At 44.8% G+C, this 22,557-nt stretch overlaps 2 protein-coding genes across 2 annotated transcripts in view; one reads left to right on the top strand and one right to left on the bottom strand.

The window, feature by feature from the left end:
• IGF2BP2 (insulin like growth factor 2 mRNA binding protein 2) overlaps positions 1–2,279 on the top strand; it is a 33,495-nt gene extending 31,216 nt beyond the window's left edge. The window contains exon 18 of the transcript XR_008734359.1: positions 6–2,279. The gene's annotated coding sequence lies outside the window, so the exon portion shown is untranslated. The remainder of the gene's footprint in view (positions 1–5) is intronic.
• On the bottom strand, positions 1,755–22,539 carry SENP2 (SUMO specific peptidase 2). Its single transcript, XM_055723186.1, has 17 exons — positions 22,248–22,539; positions 19,050–19,105; positions 18,346–18,479; positions 17,465–17,540; positions 16,886–16,964; positions 14,242–14,386; positions 13,223–13,326; positions 11,287–11,381; positions 10,011–10,068; positions 8,253–8,316; positions 7,420–7,569; positions 5,931–6,062; positions 5,313–5,516; positions 5,110–5,189; positions 3,712–3,796; positions 2,930–3,025; positions 1,755–2,358 (listed from the first exon to the last, which is right to left on the bottom strand). Exons 1-17 carry the CDS (start codon positions 22,346–22,348, stop codon positions 2,296–2,298), a joined length of 1,722 nt encoding a protein of 573 aa, XP_055579161.1. The 5' UTR covers positions 22,349–22,539; the 3' UTR covers positions 1,755–2,295.
• Positions 22,540–22,557: the final 18 nt, after the last annotated feature.

The raw sequence follows: 22,557 nt of genomic DNA, 5'->3' as shown, positions 1-22,557 counted from the left end.
CGTAGGGTGTCTCAGGACACGTAGGGGCACGAGGAACCGAGCCACAGCTGAAGGGCCAGAGCCCACGAGATGACCTTGAGGGGACATTGACTGGTACGCGTACCATTGCCCCGCGATCTCAGCACCCACAGACACGCAGGCACTTCTAGGCGACCGGCCGTGAGCAGCGCACACGGGGTTTACACCACCGAAGCGCTTTTGGGTTTGTGTAGAGGACAGGGGAGGCAGCGGCTGGCTGTGGGTCCAGGGAAGCTGCTCGCGGCAGCACCACCCTGCTCCTTCCACCCAGCGGCCGAGCCCCCTCTGCTTAAGGGGCGCCTTCCAGGAGGACCCGGAAAGCATCCCCGCACCCCTGGCCCCTCTGCAGGCGTTGCTTTGTTACTGTTTTTTCCCCCCCAAAAGAGAAATTCTGGTTTTGTAACCAGCAGACTGCAGGGTCAGCCTCAAAGCTGCACCCCCAAAACGGTGAGAATGGAAGCAAAGGGGAAAGGATACCCAACGCGTTCAGCTATGGGGGCCTAGCGTTAACAAACGGCTAAAATCTTCCGAGTCCTCAGAGATCTAGGGAAGATTAAGTCATGTAAGAAATACACAACAAAAGATGACAGCTGGCCTTTGTAACAGTTGTCTCTGGAGAATCTCTGATTTTGTGACAGACTGAGCTAATCCCTTTGAAAGCGAAGACTGATACAGCTGCTGACCTGCGGCGCAGATAAAGCACTTACCCGCTTTCCCAGGAGAGCAGATCTTCAGCCAAGGAGCAGCACGGTGAAGGCTGATCACACCCACAATGACAGTGGGGAATGTCCCCAAAATCACCATATTTTCCCCCAGAGCTGAGGCGATACCATAATTTAAGGTGATTTCCGGTGACAAGATAACTATGCCATAACAGAAGCAATCTGACATTTACACAAGCATTCCGACACGTGGCTGCCAAACCAGCTATGGGGCAGTCTTTCCTCTGTGACGGTAAATGAAAGACCTGAAATCCTATTCCAGTTCTGGAGTATAAACTAAAGGGGGAAAAAAAAAAAAACAAACCCCAAGGGGAGAACACCCATGTTCAAACTAATCTATCTCAGTCTGACTGTAACAGTGAGGGTTCAACACAAGCTCTTCATTTGGCAGACACACGGAGGCAGTGCCTGCAGCGGAGGGCAAAAGGCAGGAACGGGTTCCAGCAGCACCGCTGAACCTGGCAGGACACGCGGCCATAGCCCAGCGTGTTTATTCCACTTCCACAGCAGAACACTGCGGAGACACCCGCGTTACCCTCAAACAGACCCGAGCACTGCGCAGCCCCTGCTCACCAAGCAGCACACACAGGCTTTGTTTGCCTTACCGAGAAGTCTAGTGAGTTACCCCAAAAAGAAATCCGCTTCGGTATTACCGGGACTGTGCTTGCTCGTCTCGCTGCTGTACCACATCCCAACTGCCCCTTCAGGATTTGGTGGTGATAGCAGAGGCTTTTATGCCCGCTGTTCATCCTGACTAGAGTCTTCTTCCTCATAGATTGTAAGTGAAAAGTAAAAACCACACTGACACATCAAGGTTTTTTTCAATTAAAAAACATCACTATATTTAATTACCAGAGTTTCATTCAAGTAAGGCTCTTTATATAAGTTACATATTTATTTTAATAAAAAGAAATAAATACTTCTCTCTTCACATTAGATAACTCCCTGGAGACAGAAAAAACAAAAACAATAATGAAAACACAAACCGACCCCAACTACAGGGGTTTCACTATGGATTTGTTACAAATCAAAAGACGGTAAATGTTTGCTTTCTGTGGTCATCACAAATCCAGTTTTAGGAATCAAGTAGATCATAGATATTCTAGAAACAGAAGAAAACTCTCTTTGAGGAAACAGTAGCTCAGCACATTGTCCTTGGGAAGATACGTTTGGGTAACACAATTGTTACCACCGCCACAGATGAGAGTCCAATTTGTCCATAATGTGGCCACGTGTGCTCCGAGGTACGAGCATCCATCTCTGTATCCGAGGTTCACAGCATCTGTTCTTGACCGTTCCCTTGGTGAGGTCACAGCAATCCTTCTGGCCTGCACTCAAGGCGCACTAGCTGATTTCAAAGAGAGTTACTGTCTCCAGAATTGGGGGGGGGGGAAAAAAAAAAAAACCAAAAAAAAACCCCAAACCGCTACTTCATAGCCTAAAGAGGAAAATTTGTGTGCCTGTTGACTTTTCAAATAAGATACTAGAAAAGTAACTAAAATAAGAGTTTAGTCACCCTAAGGTGATCACAGTGTTACACTCAATAGTGCATGTTTCATATAAGCTGCTGATGGATTATTTCCCACACCATCTTCTTGCGGAAGTAAGGCATGTTATCCTGAAAAAGAAAGAAAAACCCATTAAATACAAAGCCACAGTAGAAAGAGACAGAAAATATGCATAAACAGTTAATTCTTTAATGTGAAGTTTCTTCTAAGAACTGTCAAACACTCGCCACTTGGATACAAAACGTGTTTCACCCGTGCAGCTCCTAATAGGGTGGCACGACAACCCAACAAAGCCAGATGTACTCCACCACACAACAGCTTACAAGCACTTTAGTAAGAGACCACCGGGTTGGAAAATAACTGGTGTCTTAACCGGTCAAAGGGTGAAACCTGTTTTTCCAAAAGATACCAAGGCCAGGTATCACAAGCCCACTGGCTGCAAATTCCTGCCCAAAAGGAATCTCACTGATTCAACTAGGAAGGAGACACCAGACATAAGGATGGAGCACATAGTTCTGCCCTGCTCAGGCCACTTTCAAGTTCCAGCCCCAGAATCTACACACCAAAAACAGAGAAAGGTACAAAACCTCAGCCCCTGCCTCAGACACAGTTAAGAGCTGCTGTAACTCCCCTGGCTCTTCTATCTGCAGAAGCCTGGAACTGTTTATAACCTTCACTCACCTGTGTAAAGGTGATCGGCTTGTCTCTGGAAATACAATCTGCATATTGGCACATAAAAACCCCACAGTCGCTTCCATTCAATTGCTGAGGGATTTCCTAATGAATGCAAAGAAGATGGAAAATGTTAAGAAAGAAAAGCAATTTGACATAGCGCACTACCCAAACCAGACACTCATGGACCTACCTGTAGAATCTACACTTGCTGCTCCCGAGCACAAGGAACAGACCCAACTAACTGCACATCACCCCTCCCCTCTGCTTCCTTTACTTCGATGTTACAAGCCAAATCCTTGGCAGGCTGATAAGGGATAGCAGCCTTCCTCCCTGCAAAGTGTCTTGAGTTTTACACAGCGTCACGTTTCTCAAATCGAGTCTTTAGATACTGCTTTCTACTATTAACTCGTTGAGAAACATCAGCTCAACCCTTTGCTTTGTCACATGCCAGGATCTGTGCTCCAAACAAGAAGCCCACATTCTCTGGCAAGAGCTAAACAGATTTTTTACACTTGACTTGTGAAATGGGGGCAAAGCCAGATTCACCTTCATGTGGCAGACTAATTAAAAAAAAGAAAAATGAAAAAAGTATTCAGCCAGCAAGGAGAGGCACTGCTTAGAGATTTCATCCCAGCACAGTTTGCTGGTCCAACTTGCAGCCTGATGTGGTACCGTAAGAACACAAGATGCTCACAGCCGTGCTCTAAAGCCTTGGACTTATTAGAAACTGTTAAGATCTTTGTGATGAGTTATAGTTCACATTTCAAATCCACGTGGTGCTCACTTACATGTGATCCCATGCTGTAAAGAGTCCACTCTGAAAACGTCAGCTCCAGATTTCTTTTTTCCCGGCTTTCTTCTTGCAGGTATTGGCTGTTCAAAACAACAATAATAAAATCACTCTTCATAATTTAGGCCAACAAAAGAAAAAGCTGCTGAAGGATCACAAGATGATGAAGGGCAGGACAGTAAAATGTCAAGAGGATCCTCACAGCAGCTATTTAAGGCATTTGGAGGAAAAATCCAAAACTCAATTTTACAAACACAGTGTGAGGGTGTGAGCTAATGGTGTAGGAATGAGACCAGCAATACCAACAGAGGCTTCCACAAAAGTGTAAGCTCATTGCCTAGCAGAGGTCAAAAACCCCCAAATCACACGTTATCTGAGGAGGAACAGAAAAATCAAGCAAGGAACCATAATGCCATAATTCCACTGTGTGCCTTAATCCCACATACCAGGTGCACCTCCAGAAGAACAAACCAAAAGCTTCTGGGCTAATATCTCTGGCTGAGGAAGGTCTCAGGCCACCAGCTGCTGAAAGAATTCTCTTGAGGACATTTTATTCTATGCAAACCTGTTCTTATACCCTTTCCCAAGCATCTGCTGTTAACTGTTCAGGGGAGCACTGGACTAAAAGAACACTTGGTTTGTCTCTGTGGAGCTGCTCTCCTGCTCTTGCTCTACAAAACTGTTGGTTTAAGGGGGTTTGCTACTTCTGCATCACTGGCAAAGACATCTACGGACACTGGCTTGCACAATGTGATAAACCACAGCCGTTGTATTTGAGATGTATGCCATGCCAGCTGATACATCTGGAAAAGCTTGCCACAAGACATCTGTCTTGATTGAGAATGTCAGAAGTGCAACTAACACCCAGTGAGGACACGAGGGCAGCCTGCTGGGGTAAGCTGGAGGGAAATATGATGGGTTTGTTTAAAACAATGAACAGAAGTACCGAAAAACTGAGAAGGAGCATGTTACACAGTTCACTGCAACAGAAAGGATGAACATTACAAGTGTGTGTGTGGGGGAAGGTCTCAATACAAGAAAAGGATAAAAGAGCTAAGCAGTAAAGAGTAAAAGTATGTGTAGCTCATCACAAACAGGAGTGTATATACCCTAGGACCCCAACATTACTGAGCTGCAATCTAAAAGTTCTTAAAGGAGGAGTTAAAAAGCTCTTGGAAGACTGTAATCCTTTTACAGTCAGGTTGGTATTTTGAAACACTTCCCTGAAATTCTTCCCTCCCATCAGTAGCCCAGTTTCATTGATTACTAACAAAGTCAGCACGTGTGTTTCGTATCTACAAGAAATGCAAAAACTTGCAGTCGTATTTACAGGGACAAAGTCCAAAAACCTTTTCACATTTCACAACATAAAAGCATTGACTGAACAGCTACTTACAATAAACGTTCACAAATCGTGTCCCCTTTTTGTGTCATTGAGTCAAAATATCTGATGGTCTTCTTTCTGACATCTATGACCTGTTATTAAAAGGCAACTGTTAAGCAAAGCACAACCTCTGCACACATAGCAAGATCTAAATGACTTTTCCTGCTAGTTTTTTCTCCCCATCCAGTTCTAAATAAAAAGCCAGTGTCACTCACCACTAGGGCCCAGTGCACTCTCAGATGAATGGGCACTAAGATGAGGTCCTGCTTGAAGAGATCCACAGCTCTGGTCCATCTTCTTACTGCTTTGTAGCCCCCAGAAATTAGTTTGGGATAAAAGAAAGTACTAAAAGCATGGACTGCTGGATATCCTTCCTTCTTATTTCTTTCCATCAGAAGAGTCATGTAGAAATTAATGACCTGTACCATATAAAGTACAGTTGAGATGTAAAATAATACACTAGCTTACCGAATTAAAAATACAGCAACATGCCCTTGCTGGCCACCCTGAAGTACGCAGCTGAGTGAGCTCCAGCCTCAGCTGTCAGCTTTTGTTCCAAGCATTTTGTACCTGGTTACTTCTGCAGTTCGATAAATACACCCGCCACCCACTCCAATAACCTAGACACACTCCTGGAAACTGCATAATACAAGTAGTAAAGGAATTTCCTGACCCTTATTTCCAGACTAGACCCTTAAGTACCTAAAATAAGAACTGTACAGGTATTTGTAGGCTCTGCAGTGAAGGTCATGAAACAATTTTGAAAAGACTTCTGTACACAGCGAAGGAGTATTTTTAAATAAATGCTGAATTAGTGCTGCAGCTAGTTTTACCTCATCATTTAGCCAGTGAAGGTTCTTTAGTGTGTGGATGTCGTCACGGGTGACCTTGAGTTTGAAGGCACTGCTCATGATCTCATCTGGCAGACCTTTGCCAAATGCAGCCATGACTTCTCTCTCCATAGCCTGAAACGAACAATTAAACAGGGAAGGACTTAGGAAACAGAGAATTGAGCACACTGACCTTTCAGTTGACACAAGGCCTGTAAATTAAGCTCAGGTGACAGAGCAACTGGCTTTGCCAGTTTTTTTGCTAAGTTAGCAATAGCACTTTTTTGTTTGTTTCAGCATCCTAACTTGGAACTTTAGAGCCCAGGTTTGCTTCAATTTGTTTTCACAAAGGATGCTGGTATCAAACATCTGGACTAGCAAAACACACTAAAGCAGCTGAAAAATGGACAGAAATACAGCAAACACCCTTCGTGCGTGACACCGCAGCACTCTTAATACTGAGGTTTAAGCCAGCCTCAGTAGGCATTCTCCATACCAAGGCAGGTGAGTCAGGAGCCTGAAAGAATTTGAAGGTGGGGGACTTCAAAGGGAACTGAAGTAACAGTAGAAGGGGGAAATGAGGCAGCTACACTGGAGTCAGGCAATCGGGAGTCCAGGTTGTGCGTGCAACTGATTGTAATATGGACATTTCCATCTAAGTCTGCTTAAGGAATGCAAATAAATCACTAGGTCTGGTAGTATAAAATACTCTGATCTGCAACAGCATCTCCTTCTTGGTTGAATCTGGGCTAGCAAAATAAAAAACACACATGGTTTTCCTTGCACTGAGCATCACTCCGCAGACTTTATAAACTCTGGATTTGCTAGCCTTTTCCAAGTCAGTCCACAATGGGCATAAAAAAGGCAATTATATCAGCACAATCACAATGCCAACAAATAAAAGCAGCCAAAATTTTTATATGTAGGGGAACCTGAACTCCCACTCGCTGCTGAACAGCATAGCTAAGTTAACTCCTGTGACCACTGTTACATGCAGTGCAACCACACCCAGTGCGCATACCTGACGGCGAGACCCTGAGGATATATACAAGATGCTCAGGTCCCCCACAAGCAATGCATAGGACAAAAAAAAAAAAAAAAAATCCTGCAGATTAGCAAAAGCTTATTTTTCAGGTTCTGTCACCATGGTAGGACAGATTAAGAGGCAGATCCAATACAAACGTATGAATCAGGTTAGCACTGCTCTGGGAGACTGTTGTTAAACCTGGAATAACTTTTGTCCTGGTAGCAGAAGCCCCACAAAAACCCTTAGGTCAGCACAGCTGAAGGAGTATGTGGAGCATATTAAATCCTAAAAAAACCCAGCTTTATGGCTGACCCTTGCACTGTGAAGTCACAGCTGCAGACACTCAGTAACAGGTTAAATGCAAGTTCTTAAGATTTCAAAAAGCCTTAACAACCGCCTACAAGGAGTTCCTTGCAGCTGTTTCACAGCCTTCTGTTTTTTCTAATAGACTGTCAGTTATGGTACCTCTGTGAGTGCTGAGAAGTGTTCTACTGGTTTTTCTGAGCTTGGGAGTTTCTTCTCTTCCACACCAAGGGCAGATGACCTTCCGGACGGAACAGGTGACAAATGCAACTGGAATAATGCCTCTTTCGAGATTTCAGTTCCATACTGTTTCTGTTAGACAGAAGGACATTAAGATAGCAAGAAAGCACAATTTGTTTGCTAAGAGATAGTGCAGAACATCACGTTTTTGTACACACGTCCAACCAGCAAAACTCCAAAGTTACTTTTTATTGATGACTGCATTCCAACTGTGCACCCATGCAGGGCTGCACTCAAAACTAAACAGAGGCAAGACAGGCAGAGAATTAGTTTGGCTTGGACTAGCATTAAGAATGCCCACAAAGCCTCCACATGTAGGTATCGAGTTGAGACTGAGACTAGTATTTCTGATTTCCATGATTAAAATTTTACTTTTTATCTCAATCCTGAACAGAGAAGAAAGTCAAAGAAATGTACTCCCTATCTCACAAAACAAGACTAAAGATACTGCAAGTCCAGCTTAGCAGGTCAGCTAAGTCCGTGCACTAAACATTTTGAACCTATACCAAACACATTAACAGGGAAGAATAAAAATAGTATAGTGTAGTGTGCTCATAACAGTCCAGAAACAAAACTAAGGGCAGCGGGAAATGCTTTTTGATAACATAGTCATCAAATTCTACTCCCACTTTCCCTGGGAAAAACAACTGGGACAAATACATCACTTAAAGTATGTAAGCAAAGAGTGCAAAAATTTCTGAACTAAAATAGCTATATTTTCCTTAAAAGTGAAATAATTAATAAAACAACTTTACCACTACAACCGCTTGTTTCACGGGTCTTCCTTGCTCATGAAAGTTTTCTGCTGCTGTGTAGTACCTGCGAGAAGAGAGGGGGAGAGAGAAGTGAGCTGTATATCCATACTGTCCCATGCAGTTCTCAAGATTTCACCTCCCAGATAAGAAATGCTTTTTCAAGGCTGATTCTGCCTAGAGCCTCAGTTGCACAGACAAACATCTGACAACACCGTCTCAGCTTTCAGCACCATTCTTGCACACCAGCAAGACCGGGAACAGAATGAAGAACCGGGAGCTTTGCAAACTTTCTTCCATCTCCATGTGCAAGACTCCTTTTCTTTTCTTTTTACCAGTTTCTTTATTTGGAAAACAAGGAAGCAACCAGCACTTCCTCTATCAAGTGCTTTGGGATCTACTGGTGACAAATACTGCATGCTAGGTGTTACACTGCAAGGTATAACATGAACATCTGCAACTATACTTGCAACCAAATATAGTTAGCTTACAGAAACTAAGACCAGCACATTGAATTAAAAATGGGACAGCTACAGGACGTTTACTTGCCTTCTATAGGCTAGTCAAGAAAGTGACTACCCCCGTTTGGAGAGGATTATCATTAAAACCACGCAGACTCTGAAGAGCAAACAAATACACAGACATTAAAGTTGTCCATATATATGTCCCTTCTTCAAAAACAAGAATTTGCATTGTCACCAAAGATCCCCTTTTTCCGGAGGGAGATCTACAACAGACTCTCATGGTATTTTACACTTATTGTGCTTTAAACACTTTCAGTCCAGCATGCTAAGAGTAGATATTCCCAGGCCTCACCAAATGACTTTCAGTTAGCAGCTAAATCTGAAGAAAAAGGCAAGAAAATGTTCCCTCTACTTGAACCCATCATACTCTGTTAGTTATTTTATTTCCCTCTCTCCCCTCGAGCGTAGGGGAACCAGTGACAATTTAAGCACAGGAACACTGCTGCACAGCTAAATATAGCGATCGTGTTTAAAGCGGGGAGAAGAATAGGGACAGAATTAGCTAAAAGACAGGACTGCCACAACTGAATCTCTCTCCGTTCCCATCCACGCTTTCTCCTCTCTCATTTAAGGGCAAGACACTGCAGAAGGAGGCATGCATCAGACTACCGTACAAAATCTCTCCCTGTAGCTGTACTTATTGCAACCAAAAGCCCATTTCCCTCAACACCACAAATGCATCTGAACTCAGTAGTCCTGACAACTCAGCCAGCCACCACAAAAGAGTCCACTGGCCTCTCCAACAGGCAGACAACCTGACTGCATGCTTCCTTTTTGGTCTCACCTTCAAACCCAAGGCACTCTGTAAGTCAAAAAAACTGCCTTGGTCCCACCAGGCTTTACAAGCTCTCTAATCCTTATGCTTAGGATCCTCGTTTCAAAGTGAAAGAAATTAAATGTCATCTCATTAACAGTTTGGCAGAAAGACACTCGCAAGCAAAAAATGGATTCTGCAAATCCAAGGACAACTTAGTATGGCCACCACTCTCATCCTCACTAGCTTTCTGAAACCACCACACCAGCACAACCCTGTTTGTCACACAGCATGGCTCAAGCACGGGAGCTGTACTTGAGATGCAAGTGGCTTGTAAGCAATTCCAGAGCCACAGGCTAGCTGCTACTCTTCCACAGCACTGAGACAATAAATATGATTTGTCTTCTTCTGGACACTAGTGGAAGCTGAAAGAGACATGCACGAGCCAAACGAAACAAGAACCGTGATTAAAAGAAACTCTACCTGATCATATCGCTTCCCTGAGACCACTGCGGGCTGCAAACAACTCCCTGTTTGATACCTGCACAGAAAAAGCAGTAATATGAAAACAAGAAGTTGACTTTCAGTTAGCATCAGATGTACGTAGCGCTCTGTTTCTGGGTGATAATACAAAAAACCTTTTAATGACAACTGTATGGTTAGGAAGTTTGAACTCTGACAAACAGCTTGAACTTTGAATACCATATGTGAGTGTATGAGAGCTGAAGCAGGGCATTTATGAGGTGTTAACTCCAACCTAGATTGCACACTTGACTAAACAAATGATTTTTGCAAACCCAGATGCTCCTCCAGGCTCAGAAGAATAGTTTCTCATTCTCTATGACAAAACAAGCTTTCCCCAAATTCCAGCACCTGCTCAGAAATAATTTCAAAACCTGTATGATTGCATAATAAAGTCACAGATACGTAAAAAGAAGTATTGATGAAAAATTATTGAAGTAATGAACATGGAAAAATACTGGGACAATACTAAATGTATACAGATGAACAGATGGCATTATAATACACTGCTGGTATGAAAGAAAATAGGTTGTCAGCAAACCAGTAACTATCCCACACTCTGCAGAAGACAGCTAAGGTCACCTTCAGTAGTTACGTATCTTCAACTCACTGAAGATGAGCTACCAAAGAAGCTAACTTGATATAAACAGAGGTACTGTGCAATTAGCTTACTTGGTTTCGAAGCTCCACTACCACAGAAATAGTTATGTATAACATTAAAAAGGGATTAAAGGAGTAACACATAACCACCACTCTGAGTTAAGTACCTACGAGTGTGCAGTAATGTGTTGCCCTCCCCGTCTATCTATAGCCAGATACTACAACGTTCTCCTGCAGAGCACAGTTAATGCCTGCAGCTACAAACACCACTGGTACAGTCATGTCTCTCAAGTACGATTTTAAACAAACTTTTCCACTTCAACAAAAACCTTACCAATCCATTTTCGCCAATAACTAACTATGGTTTGGAGGTGCTGGTGTTCCCCCTCTTTTTTACTTCCCCCTTTCCTTCCAGAGACATTTCATTCCAAGAGCTGACATCAGCTATAATAGCATAAACACACTGGCTGATTCAGATTTCCTTATACACACAGATTAATGAGACACTGGCACTGACAAATCTTTTTAGCATAACCTTTTTAGCATAACCTACACCTTTGAGACATAAGGAACTGCCCTATTTTGATCTGAAGTCTATCTACAAAGTGGAACAGGTATGAATCATGGGGATACTCACCAGTCATTAGTGTCACACATGGATAGATATTTCCACATTTTTGTTCTTCCAGGTGACTCTCGGTCGTCACTGGTTCCTTGGAGTAGGCTTGAACACTTTGGTGCAACAAAAAAAACAAGAGAGAAGAATCACAATTTTTATACGTATGGTATTTTTTCTCAGTACATACTCATTCACTAGAAAGACTAATGTTTATTCATACACAACTGTCTACATTAGAGTTTGAAGCCATAGTAAAAGCAATAGAAATATTAAGGTAAAATGAGGCTGTTTAATCCCTTAATAGGAACATCCAGTCTCCTGCACTGGCTTCCCGACAAAATGCAGAGGACATTTCCACGAAGAGGCAGTTTACACTCAGAAGCTTGGCTACTTTCAACTCGGGCATACTGAAGATACAGGATTCAAATTTTCTGTCTCCAGAATTTCAAGAGACTAATTAATCATGAAATTTTCTTCCTTTACCTTTTCACCAGCAAATCAGTGTCTTTCTTGTTATTTCTTTAGACAGAAAAAGTATTCTTTGCACATCCTACAAGTATCTGAGGAGACCACTTTATCTTATGGGACAAGACAGCATTCGTTACAACCGCCCTTGGCCAATTCTCTTCAGTTTATTTATTAAAGATTACGCTGATACTGAGAATGCAATGTCCACAACATGCAAACTGCTGGGACGTTTTACTTCAGACCTACTCTACTCTGACCTCAGGGACTACATGCTCATTCGCACTTGGAGTGCATTAGACACATTCCACAGGAACACTTTCAGGTTTAGCTTCATCTGAAAGGGATCTGTTTCACATGCTCCAGGTCTGCTCAGATATGAGCCAAACCACAATAATCAATGACTGGGAGATTAGGTGCCGAAAGCAGAGTCTTGACCCACCCTAAAATGCTATTGCCAGTGCATCTAAAAATACACGAGATACTCTTTTCCATATCATTTTCATACACCAGAATGTTTAAACACGATATCCTGTTCGGAAGTTGTGTGTCTACATGTTTTCTAGCTGTAAACCACTAAGCAAAGATTGTGAAACAACCCAGGTTTCACAGCATTTAAAGGAAACTGCCAGAAAGCATGGCATTTCACACAGTCTTACTGTGTAGAAAGGCATGCTGGAACTTCAGCACCATCTTGGCGTCACTGTTTTACAAGAATTAGGCCCCTTCTGCACAGCTCTGAAGTGTAATTACTCCACTAAAATAATGGCTTCTATTATATTTGAGTTTTTTACTTGTGTCGTTAACTTCATGCAATCTCTTGACACAGTTACATCAAATACACTCATCACTGGTAATATATGAATCAGAATCACACAAAAGTTCTCCTTTACAGGTTGCTTTAGGAACTGGAATTCTACACACAAGTGGGATTTAGTCAACTTGGTGTACTGCAAAAAGAAAACATCCTGTAACTTGTGTGAGAAGGACTGGGGGAGGTAGAAAGGAACAGAGAAAATTCTGGCATACCCTGTCTTTCCCTTATTTGTATTTCACATTCTCAGATAAAACAGGACTCCTGACCAAGGGAAAACTCATCAATTGTAAACAAGAGGAAGATAAATTATTTTTAATGGTGCTACAAGATAACCAGTCCTGCGGATTTTTATACTAGAAGTTACACTGCCAGCACTACAATCAGATACTACCTTTCTTAACACAGACGGGAAAGGAGTATCAGAAAGAGAAACACATCCGTATCAACAAAGGAGTCGTCACCTTGAGAATATGCATTCAGATAATATTCATGCTTCATTGCAGAGAGCTGAAGGTGGGGTGTCAGTCTTTTAAAAATTAGTTTGCCCTAACACCTGCCTTGGCACATTATCCAGAACCCTGAGAGTAGGAAAGGTTAATTCCCCTCCACTTCCACCTACAACAGCCAAAAAGTTACTACCAAAAAGTTAATGGCTATTTTTCATATAATTACTTGCGGTTGCTTGTGGGCTGTGGGGTAGAGTGCCTTCTAGGATATTTTTCCTTTACTAGTTGCAAGAGCTGTTTGTATTTCTCCTTTTCTCCTCGCTGAACACCCTAGCAGAATGAAGGGAAAAAAACAAGCAGATTAGAACCACTGCATACGAAGCAAATGTTTGTAATCTGGACATAGTGCGGACTGCACAGGCTGTTCCCAAAATACTGGCACATAACTCAAGTTTGCTTTAGCAGGAATTCGCACACCTTCATTTAGTGTTAGCCCTGCTCTAAGAACATGTGTCATACTATAAACCTCAAAATTCCTTCTGCAACTGTTTCCTCAAATGGGGGCCTCTTCTCTTTAGCTGTGGTCTGCACCTCTTGCATAATCATTCAGGCTAATATGCATTCCTGTCAATAAACATAATGATTGGGAGCTATGAGTCCCCAGGGTATCGTAATCATACTCCACAGCTTGCCGTGGCCTGCTTCTCCAGTACTTCGGTGTGAGTTCCCCTCTCGTGTAAGCTAGCTTTATCAGGGATTTTCCAAGAGCTGCTTCCGATATGGGAAGGAAAAGGACAGGGGAAGGCCTCTCCAATAGTCCTGTAAGGAAGGATTATCACCAGCTGAGTGTTTTTCCCCCTGCTTTAATCCTTTTACGGTTGCTGTGTAAAGATCACAGCTGAGCTAGGTTCAGGACAAGAGTGAAACAACTCTGCACAGATCCACAGCAACAAGGCAGTACAGCCTCACTTACAAGTGCAACTGGCTGGACGGTCCTCCGCCAGTACCTTTTCCATGAAAATGGTTTAAAATTCAATCTTTCGGCAACAAAGCACTGCTCTGTTCCAAGACTTAGTGAATGTAAAGACAAATAAGATGCTATATGCCGATATTCCTGAAGCGTTCCTTTAACTTCAAGCTGCACTCACTGTGCTGTTACGAACTGCCACTTCAGCATTTACGTACAGTTTTGTTACAACTGCTAAATTGTTCCATTTCAAATGACACCTTTCTCACCCAGCATACCTCTTCAGCAGTACAGAAAAGCCTCCCCATTTTGCTGCCTTCTGAAGTTGTGGATTCTGGCACAGCACGCTCCCTAATGGGTGGCCTCAGCGTTAAGATGTCACCTGGAGCGGGTTTGACGTGGTGCTTGCCATTCCTGCTTGGGCTGAAAACATCAACGGCAAAAGAAACAGCGTCAAGACAACATTCAAATACGCACCTCTTGATTCAAGCTCTACCACCAGCTATTTCATAAAGCACGTACACTGATGATGATGATGGAGAAAGACGCAAAACACTTACGACTTTCAGATGAAGACCTGCTGTCTTCAACTGGCTAATGGGAAGGTACAAAGAAGTAGAAGTGACTATCAGAACTGCCTTCAACATACACCAGCATCTGGTCTGCACATCACAACTGCACCCAGAGGCATGTTATGTCAGTGGCAGGCCAATCCCTGAGTAATACAAAGACTAAAGAACGAGGCCAGTGTGTTATTCATACCATCCAGCCCAGCTCTCCTAAAAGCCAGTGCCCTGGCACCAAAGCGTAGCTGTGGCTTTCCTCAGAGAATAATACAAGGGAGGTGAACCTGCCGCTCTGCTCTGCCCTGGTGAGGCCGCATCTGGAGCGCTGTGTCCAGTTCTGGGCTCCCCAACTCAAGAGGGACAGGGAGCTACAGGAGAGGGGCCAGCGGAGGGCTATGAAGATGACCAGGGGACTGGAGCATCTCCCTGATGAGGAAAGGCTGAGAGAGCTGGGCCTCTAGCCTGGAGAAGAGAACACCAAGAGGGGATCTTATCAATGACTACAAGTACCTTAAGGGCGAGCGTCAGGAGGACGGGGCCAGGCTCTGTTCAGTGGTGCCCAGGGACAGGACAAGACGCAACGGGCACAAACTGCAACACAGGAACTGCCATCTGAATACGAGGAAGAACTTCTTTACTGTGAGGGTGACAGAGCACGGGCACGGGCTGCCCAGAGAGGCTGTGGGGTCTCCTCTGGAGACACTCAACACCTGCCTGGACACGACCCTGTGCAACCTGCTCTAGAGGAACCTGCTTTAGCAGAGGGCGGGACTAGCTGATCTCCAGAGGTCCCTCCCAACCCCAACCACTCTGTGATTCTGGCACAGACCTCTGGAGATCATCTGGTCCAAATCCCTGCTCAAGCAGGATCATCCACAGCAGGCTGCCCAAGACTGTGTCATCCAGTCAGGTTTTCAAACATCTCTGAGGACAGAGACTCTCCAGCCTTTCTAGGCGACCTGTGCCAGTATTTGACCACCCTTAGAGTAAAAAAGTGTTTCCTGATGTTCAGATGAAATTCTCTGGTTTTCAGTTTGCTCCCACTGCCTCTTGTCCTGTCAGTGGGCACCACTGAGAAGAGCCTGGCTCCCTCATCTTCATTTCCTCCCTTCAGATGTTTATACGCATCAATGAGATCCCTCTGAGACTTCTCTTCTCCAGGCTGAACAGTCCCAGTTCTCTCAGCCTCTCCTTGCATGAAAGATGCTTCACCTCCTTAATCATCTTCGTGGCTCTTTGCTCTAGTATGTCCACAGCTTCCTTGTGCGAGGGAGCCCAGCATTGGACACAGCACTCCAAAGGTGGCCTGAATAGAAAGGAAGGATGACCTTCCTCAACCAGCTAGCAACACTATTCCTAACGCAGCCCAGGATGCTGCTGGTCTTTGCCAGGAGGATGTATCGCTGCTTCACGTCAGCCTATTGTCCGTCAGGACCTCCTCCTCTGCAGAGCTGCTTCCCAGCTGGTCAGCCCCCAGCACGTACTGCTGCATGCAGTTGTTCCTCCCCGCATGCAGGGCTTTGCACTTCTGCTTGTTGAACTTCAGGAACTGTTTACCCAGTTCTCTCCAGCCTGTCCAGGTCCCTCTGGATGGCAGCATGCCCATTGGGTGCATCAGCCACTCCTCCCAGCTTTGTATAACCTGTCAATTGGCTGAGGGTGCACCCTGTCCCACCGTCCAGGTCATTAATACAGATCTTGAACAGTGTTAGGCCCAGTACTGATCCCTGGGGTACACCACTAGTGACTGGCCTCCAACTGGGCTTTGTAACTTTGTCACCACAGTACCTCCAAGCTGTGGTACGCACAGGACTACTAATCCAATTCCGAGACTGGAAGGTAAATCGTAACATCAAATTATGTCATGACCCATTCTCTCCTTCCAGCTATTTCTGACTCCGAGGTAAGGGTACAAACAGTGCCTCAGCATCCCCTAAACAATAACTCAAAACAAATGCAACGGAAAGGATAGTTCTTTGGTTTTTTTCCAAAATAACTAATTTTTTTTTTCTATGAAATTAACTATTTAGGACCTTTCAACAAATGATCCTGGTCTCAGCCTCTTCTCTAGTTCAACGCTTTCTTCTACCACAGACCTTTAATTTTTATCTGATCTCCTGTGTCTATGAAATATCTGGATTTAGAGAAAAAGTTTAAAGTGGGTTGGAAGGGAAAAAACCCCAACAAAAACAGCTGAAGACCTCCCTTAGTATAGCAGTCTGGAGGAGTTCCTGAATACCTTGGAAAAATATTGCTATGTGGACACAAATACAGGCAACATGGGAAGTTCAAGAATGAAAGTGAAAGACAGAAAACCGTTCAGAGAAGTTGTCAAAGAAAATGGAAGGATTTTTACCTCAAATGTGGAATCGTCTTGTAAGAAAGGGATAGTGTTTCCTTATTCAAGCAGGCATTGGTTCCACAAGGCATTTTATCTATGAGAGAAGAGCGTAAGCCATCAGTAACTATAAAAGGAAAGTGAAGAGGTTTATGAGTTTACAGTAAAGAGCTTCACCAAAGCTAATTTTTTTTCATTTTTTCTTTTACATTATAATATTACTTGTGTTATGTTACTTAAGAATATTTTCAAGATCTTCATATTGGCAACTACTGAAAGTTGCCAGCCTAAACCTGAAATAAAAAAGGCTTACCAGGATCTACTACCTAAAATTAGCATTTAAAACAATTTATGTCTGCTCTTAGCTTGCCAGAAGTATCAGAACTGAAGGACTGCAACGAAGGCAGCTCTTGTACAGAGCCTGGCCCCAATCCAGAAGCAATGCCAGGATGCAGGGAAGAAAGAGAGTTCACACTCAAGTATTCCTAATGCTACCTAGATATTGTGCCTTCCATAATCTGTACATAAGCCTAGGGGTAGAGTTGCACAGTACACAAGGTATGAAAGAAACAAGTTAACAATTGATGTCAGCCTTACCAATTTCCAGCATTTCTGTTTCTAGCGCAGAACCTGCTCGTCTTTCAGATGAAGGGTCAGAAGAAGCAGGCTGAGTCTTCAATAAAAAAAGAAAAAGTACCAACATGAACACAACCTGAATGTGAACCCAAGAAAACATAAACTTCCTGAAAATTAGTCAGCTCTATTATGACCTGGGGACCATGACTTGCTGGTTCAGATTGCAGCAGAATGCAAATCTTTTTGCAGGATCTCTGAAAAGTACGCTCTCATACTTGCAGTGACTAAAACAATACAAGCTTATCTCTGAGTTTTCAGTCAGCTCCTAAACATTCCAGAGCATGATAGTTTAGCCCTTGAAAAATATATTTTGTATAAATTAGAGTTAACTACTCTCTCAGGAACGAATAAATATTCCTCTTATCCTATGGGGCAATAAGAAAAATAACACTACACCTTTGAACCAAACTAGGGAGTCAAGCAGTTCATGACTCATTTTTACAGAGCCAAAGTCCTACAGGAATCCTCTCCTGGACTGGTGGATAACAAACCTAGCAGAAAGAAGTTTATCTAAAGGAAGTATGCAGTTTTTCTTGTGCCGTATTTTGACTCGTTAACTATGAGCTCGAGAAAGAGAGTAACAGTTTACAAACACACTAAAACTATAAACTTGAAGAATTTTAAAGTAACTGGAAGACAACTAACATTTAGCTCCTTCCTCAGTGGCAAGTGCTAGAGCACGGTACGGAAACCTAAGGAAGGCAAACCCAGCACACAAGAGCTGCTGGCTGCAAATGGGGAAGAACCACCTATTGCTGCACAGGCTCAGAGCAGGCCAAACTTGAAGATGCAGTAGGGAGAGCCGCTTCCTCTTTCATCCTGCACAGATAATCCTTACTAACCTCTTCGGCAGACTCTGTGATTGGAGCTGCATTGCTGACTGAAGCCTTCTGGCATTCACTTGTCACCTCAGCCGGCAACTTCACCGCAGCAGAAACTTCTTCAATGTTCTCTTTAGGCTCAGAGGTGCCATAATCTAAAAAACAAAGACAGGCCATGTAACAACATGATTTAAAAAGGCATGCCAAAATTTTCAGATGCAGACTAAAGTGACTCTTCTGTTTTCAATTCAGCTTTTTTCCCCCAAACCCACTAGCTCACAGAAATACATCTTTTCTCTGCCTGTCCTCAGTTTAAAGTTACCTTCCTTCACATCCCAGATTCTAAGTGATTTCTCATAAGACATGCAAATATTTTGAACTGACAGAGGTACACTGCAAATACAGATGGGAGGGAGCACACAGCTTTGATTTAAAATACTCTTTCTGCCAACATGCACGTGCTCACTGCATACTTAACTCACACAGGGGTATCTCCTGCTGGCAGTAAAAGTATTGTGCTCTGCCACAGTCAACACAGATAACATCACACATAGGGCTGGGCCTAGGATGCACCCTCAAGCCACTGGCTACACAGATGGCCACAAGGAAAGAATGGTTTCGGTAACATTCAGTAACAATGCTGAAGTACAAAGGCCAGAGTTTTCTAACATACATGAAACCCAAGACAAATCAGGCATATTAAATACTTCTGTAATGTACAATACCTAGTTTTCTACGTTTTGGTTGAACCTTGTCACGATCTTCCGCAGGTAGCTGAACGCTGAGGAGAGAACACAGAACAGCGGTTTGAAACCACAGGCAAGCTTTTAACAGGCTGATTTCCCTTTGCAGGGCCCAAACTTCCAAAGCTAGTTTTCATATCCCAAAGGTTTCTCCTTCCAAGCACCCCAGGATCATCTCAGGCACACATACCCAACCGCCACCGCTGAGCATCTTGAGCATCTCACAACAACAGCCCCCACCTCTCCCAGGCAATGGACCACTCACAGACAGCTAATTATCCCACTAAACATATCAGGCCTCTTTTCCTCATTCTGTTAATGCTTCCTAATGTTTTACATTTGTTCCTATCACCAAAAAATTGCTTAAATTAATATGTAAAGCCTTCCTCAAGGAAAGAAGCATACCACAGATTACTGAGCCACCCAAGTTTGTCAGTCGCTATGCTGAGTTGCAAAGAAAAGTCTAAGTAGGACAGGAAATAAAAGGTGGGAAAGCAACTCACGCATACACCCACTTAAATAACTTACTGCTAAATCAGTGCTTGTGAGCTAGTTCTTGAAATAATTCTGAGCTGCACCCTTTCTTACAAGGTGTTAAGTCTGAGTATTACCAGTCGATACAATGATAAAAGTCTAGCAAAAGTTTTTGCTTCCGGAAGAGTGCAAAGGTTGTTCGTAATTTTTTTTTCCCCCCTCCAAAAATACCATGACAGATGGCAAGGGTTCTTTGAAGAATTCTTTGGTCTTTCTTAAGCAAAATAATTTATTTTAAACTGTTACGCCCCTGAACCCTGCTGGTATCATTGCTTCTGGACTATCTCCCATCTGTTTTGGGAGCACAAAAAGTATCCAACAGCCTTAACTGAACCATAAAGAACACTTGCTATTACCATGCTATTAAAGTCAGACAGAAAATACTGCAGGGTATCTGTTAAATGCAAATCTATTCCTGTAACAATGCATTCTTACCCAGCATATTTGGTATTCCAGAAGTAAAACTGAAAAAGGCAAAACATTTGTATCCTCCTGCTCAATTTTTAGCAAGAGCTAACTCATTTTGAGCTGCTCTTCCATGAAGACTTTCCAGCATCAGTCTTCTGCAGGGATAAAGCACAACGCAACCTCCTCCAGGCTATGTTCTGAGATACACACAGTTTACATCCCTGACTGCAGTTACAGGAACTGTTTTGGGCCAGCAATGCCTCCTTCTTTAGGTTTAGCAGAATGAATGTTGTTTTGTCCTTTTTTACTTTACCAGCCACTTGGAGGTTTAGAATTAGTTTGCTTTCAAGAAAAGATTAATTCTCTCTTGATAATTCAGCAATAAATTGGGACACCATTGGTGTTCTGAAGGAGGCATGGCCAGGGAACATGGATGAGCAAAAGGCAAGGAAAAAACCAAATGTATGCTCAGCTACAAATACACAATCCCGTGAGAAGGTTAAGCTGTGTCACTGCAACTGGGGTTTTGCCAAGTGCCTAGGAGAAACAGGTAAGTGCACAGGGTGTTGAGTAATATTATGACATGCTGAAAAAATGGCCCAGAAAATAAAAGCAATTTGAGAGACCACTCTCCACGTAAAGATGCATTCGTGTTGTTCTCTGCGTTCTAGAGAAGAGAGCACCTATTCATGCCCACCATTTTACTTGCCTCCTTAGCAACCACAGGAAAAAACTAAGATATAAGGAAAACTCAGTATCTTCGCAAACGCCTATACAAGTCAGGCCCTCTTCTTCTAAAAAAACTACTCCCCCACCCGTGCTGAGAACTGCTAATTAAGATTTATAATTCATATTTGTAAAAAATTCAAGTTTTCACAGGTTAACCCTCCCCCCAAAAAAATCACACACTGCGCTTCAGTGGTGCAGTACAAGAGCAGCTAACAGTCATCTGCTTTCCCCACCAGTTTCACCACCCATGCCCAGGATTTTTCATCTTTCTATGATAGGAAAACCTCAAGTGGCAGAAATAACAACCACCCTGTGGTTTAGGTTTCCCTACAGAGACTCACACAGGGAACCTGGGAACCTCTTTGCTATTTTACAGTACATCTGGGTGAGCACCGTTTGAAAACTTATTTCAACGGGACAGCTTCCGAAGCCACCTGACACAGATTCACCTGAATTTCATCCTGATTGCTTTGCTCATTATTTCCAGTGATCTCTTAACAAAACTGGGTCTCCTTGTCAGACCACAACAGAACAGCCTGCAGCATCTACAAAGGCACATTCTTCAGCTTGGGATTACGCTCTGCACAGCAGCTGTGAACAGCTACTTGTGCAACAAGTGGCTCTTTCCAGAAGATAGGAACTTTTCCTATTCACTCTGGAATGCGACACTAAGCAGAGCTTGCTGGAGCAAGCTACTCCCAGAGGGACCAACCACACTCCCCGAAACACAGCATGTAATCCATACATTCCCTCTCTTCAGAGACAGAAGTGACAGGCACGGAGATGGCTTAGCCACGCGTCACCGGCCGCTCTGGGGCACCAGCAATTGCTAACACCTGGGACGGCATCCCCCTTTCTTCCACTCCACATACTTATCACACGCCCATGCCATGACTTTCCTCCATACCCTGTAAGCATACATACTGGTCTCCTACTCCGTATCCCCACCCCCTTTCTTCTTTCCAGCCCCCCACTGTGCAGATGGAAAGCGAACGAGGGGGCGGGTTTGCCGAGACTTAACGGGGAGCTCCCGGCCCCCGCAGCCAGCTCGGCGTCACACCCGCCCCGCCGTGCCCAGGGGCACAGGGGGGCCCGCGCCCCGCCGCCCCCCGCCGGGCCAGGAGGCAGCCCGCCCCGCGCCGCAGCGGGGAAGGGCGGGGGGCGGCCCGGCTCTCCCCGGAGCCCATCACTGCCCTCCCGCCACGGAGCGGGGCTCTGGGCGGGCAGAGGGGCCGAGCCCACCCAGGGGCGGGCAGCCGGAACGACGGGAGCCCCAGGGCGAGGCAGCACGCTGCACCCGAGCCCACGCTGCAACAGAGCGACTGACGCCTCGCCCTGAACACCTCAGGCCCCGGGGGAGGCGGGGGGGGGATGCTGAGGCGCCGGGCAGGCCCCGCTCCCGGCAAGCGGGCCCCGGGGGTCCCGCAGGCCCCACCCCGGGAGGCCGCGAGGGCTGGTGACGGGGCGAGGCCCTCGGGCGGCCGTAAGGCGGCGGGGCGGCTCGCTGACCTGGGGGGCGGCCTCTTGCGCGGCGGCGGGGCCGGGGGCGGCGCGGGGCGGCGGGCGGCGGCGAGGAGGGCGCCGAGGGCCCCCAGCAACCATTGGTACATAGGCCCCGGCCGCCCGCGGCGGAAGTGCGCCCATGCCGCACAACGCCCGCCCGCCCGCGCGCGCAGCACCGCCCTCCCATTGGCTCCCACCGCCCAAGGGGCGGGAAAGGGCGGGGTGGGGGATTTAAACGTTTGCGCATGACCGTTGCGCCTTTCCCGCCACCTGAGGGGGGCGATGGCGCTCCGCCATATTTGAGTCCTAACCGCAG

The sequence above is a fragment of the Falco cherrug genome, chromosome 11 (genome assembly GCF_023634085.1).
Source record: "Falco cherrug isolate bFalChe1 chromosome 11, bFalChe1.pri, whole genome shotgun sequence".
NCBI classification, from domain to species: domain Eukaryota; kingdom Metazoa; phylum Chordata; class Aves; order Falconiformes; family Falconidae; genus Falco; species Falco cherrug.
Note: the sequence above shows the minus strand (reverse complement) of the source record. Positions and strands in the feature narration are given on the sequence as shown.

Bases quoted from the DNA above. Each gene is read 5' to 3' on its own strand.
- SENP2 (XM_055723186.1), bottom strand. From the start codon at position 22,348: ATGTACCAATGGTTGCTGGGGGCCCTCGGCGCCCTCCTCGCCGCCGCC. The intron at 16,965-17,464 runs GTAAGGCTGACA...CTTCTCTCATAG, and splicing joins AACAGAAATGCTGGAAATTG to ATAAAATGCCTTGTGGAACC. The intron at 8,317-10,010 runs GTAGAGTTTCTT...CTCTTCTCGCAG, and splicing joins CAGGGAAGCGATATGATCAG to GTACTACACAGCAGCAGAAA.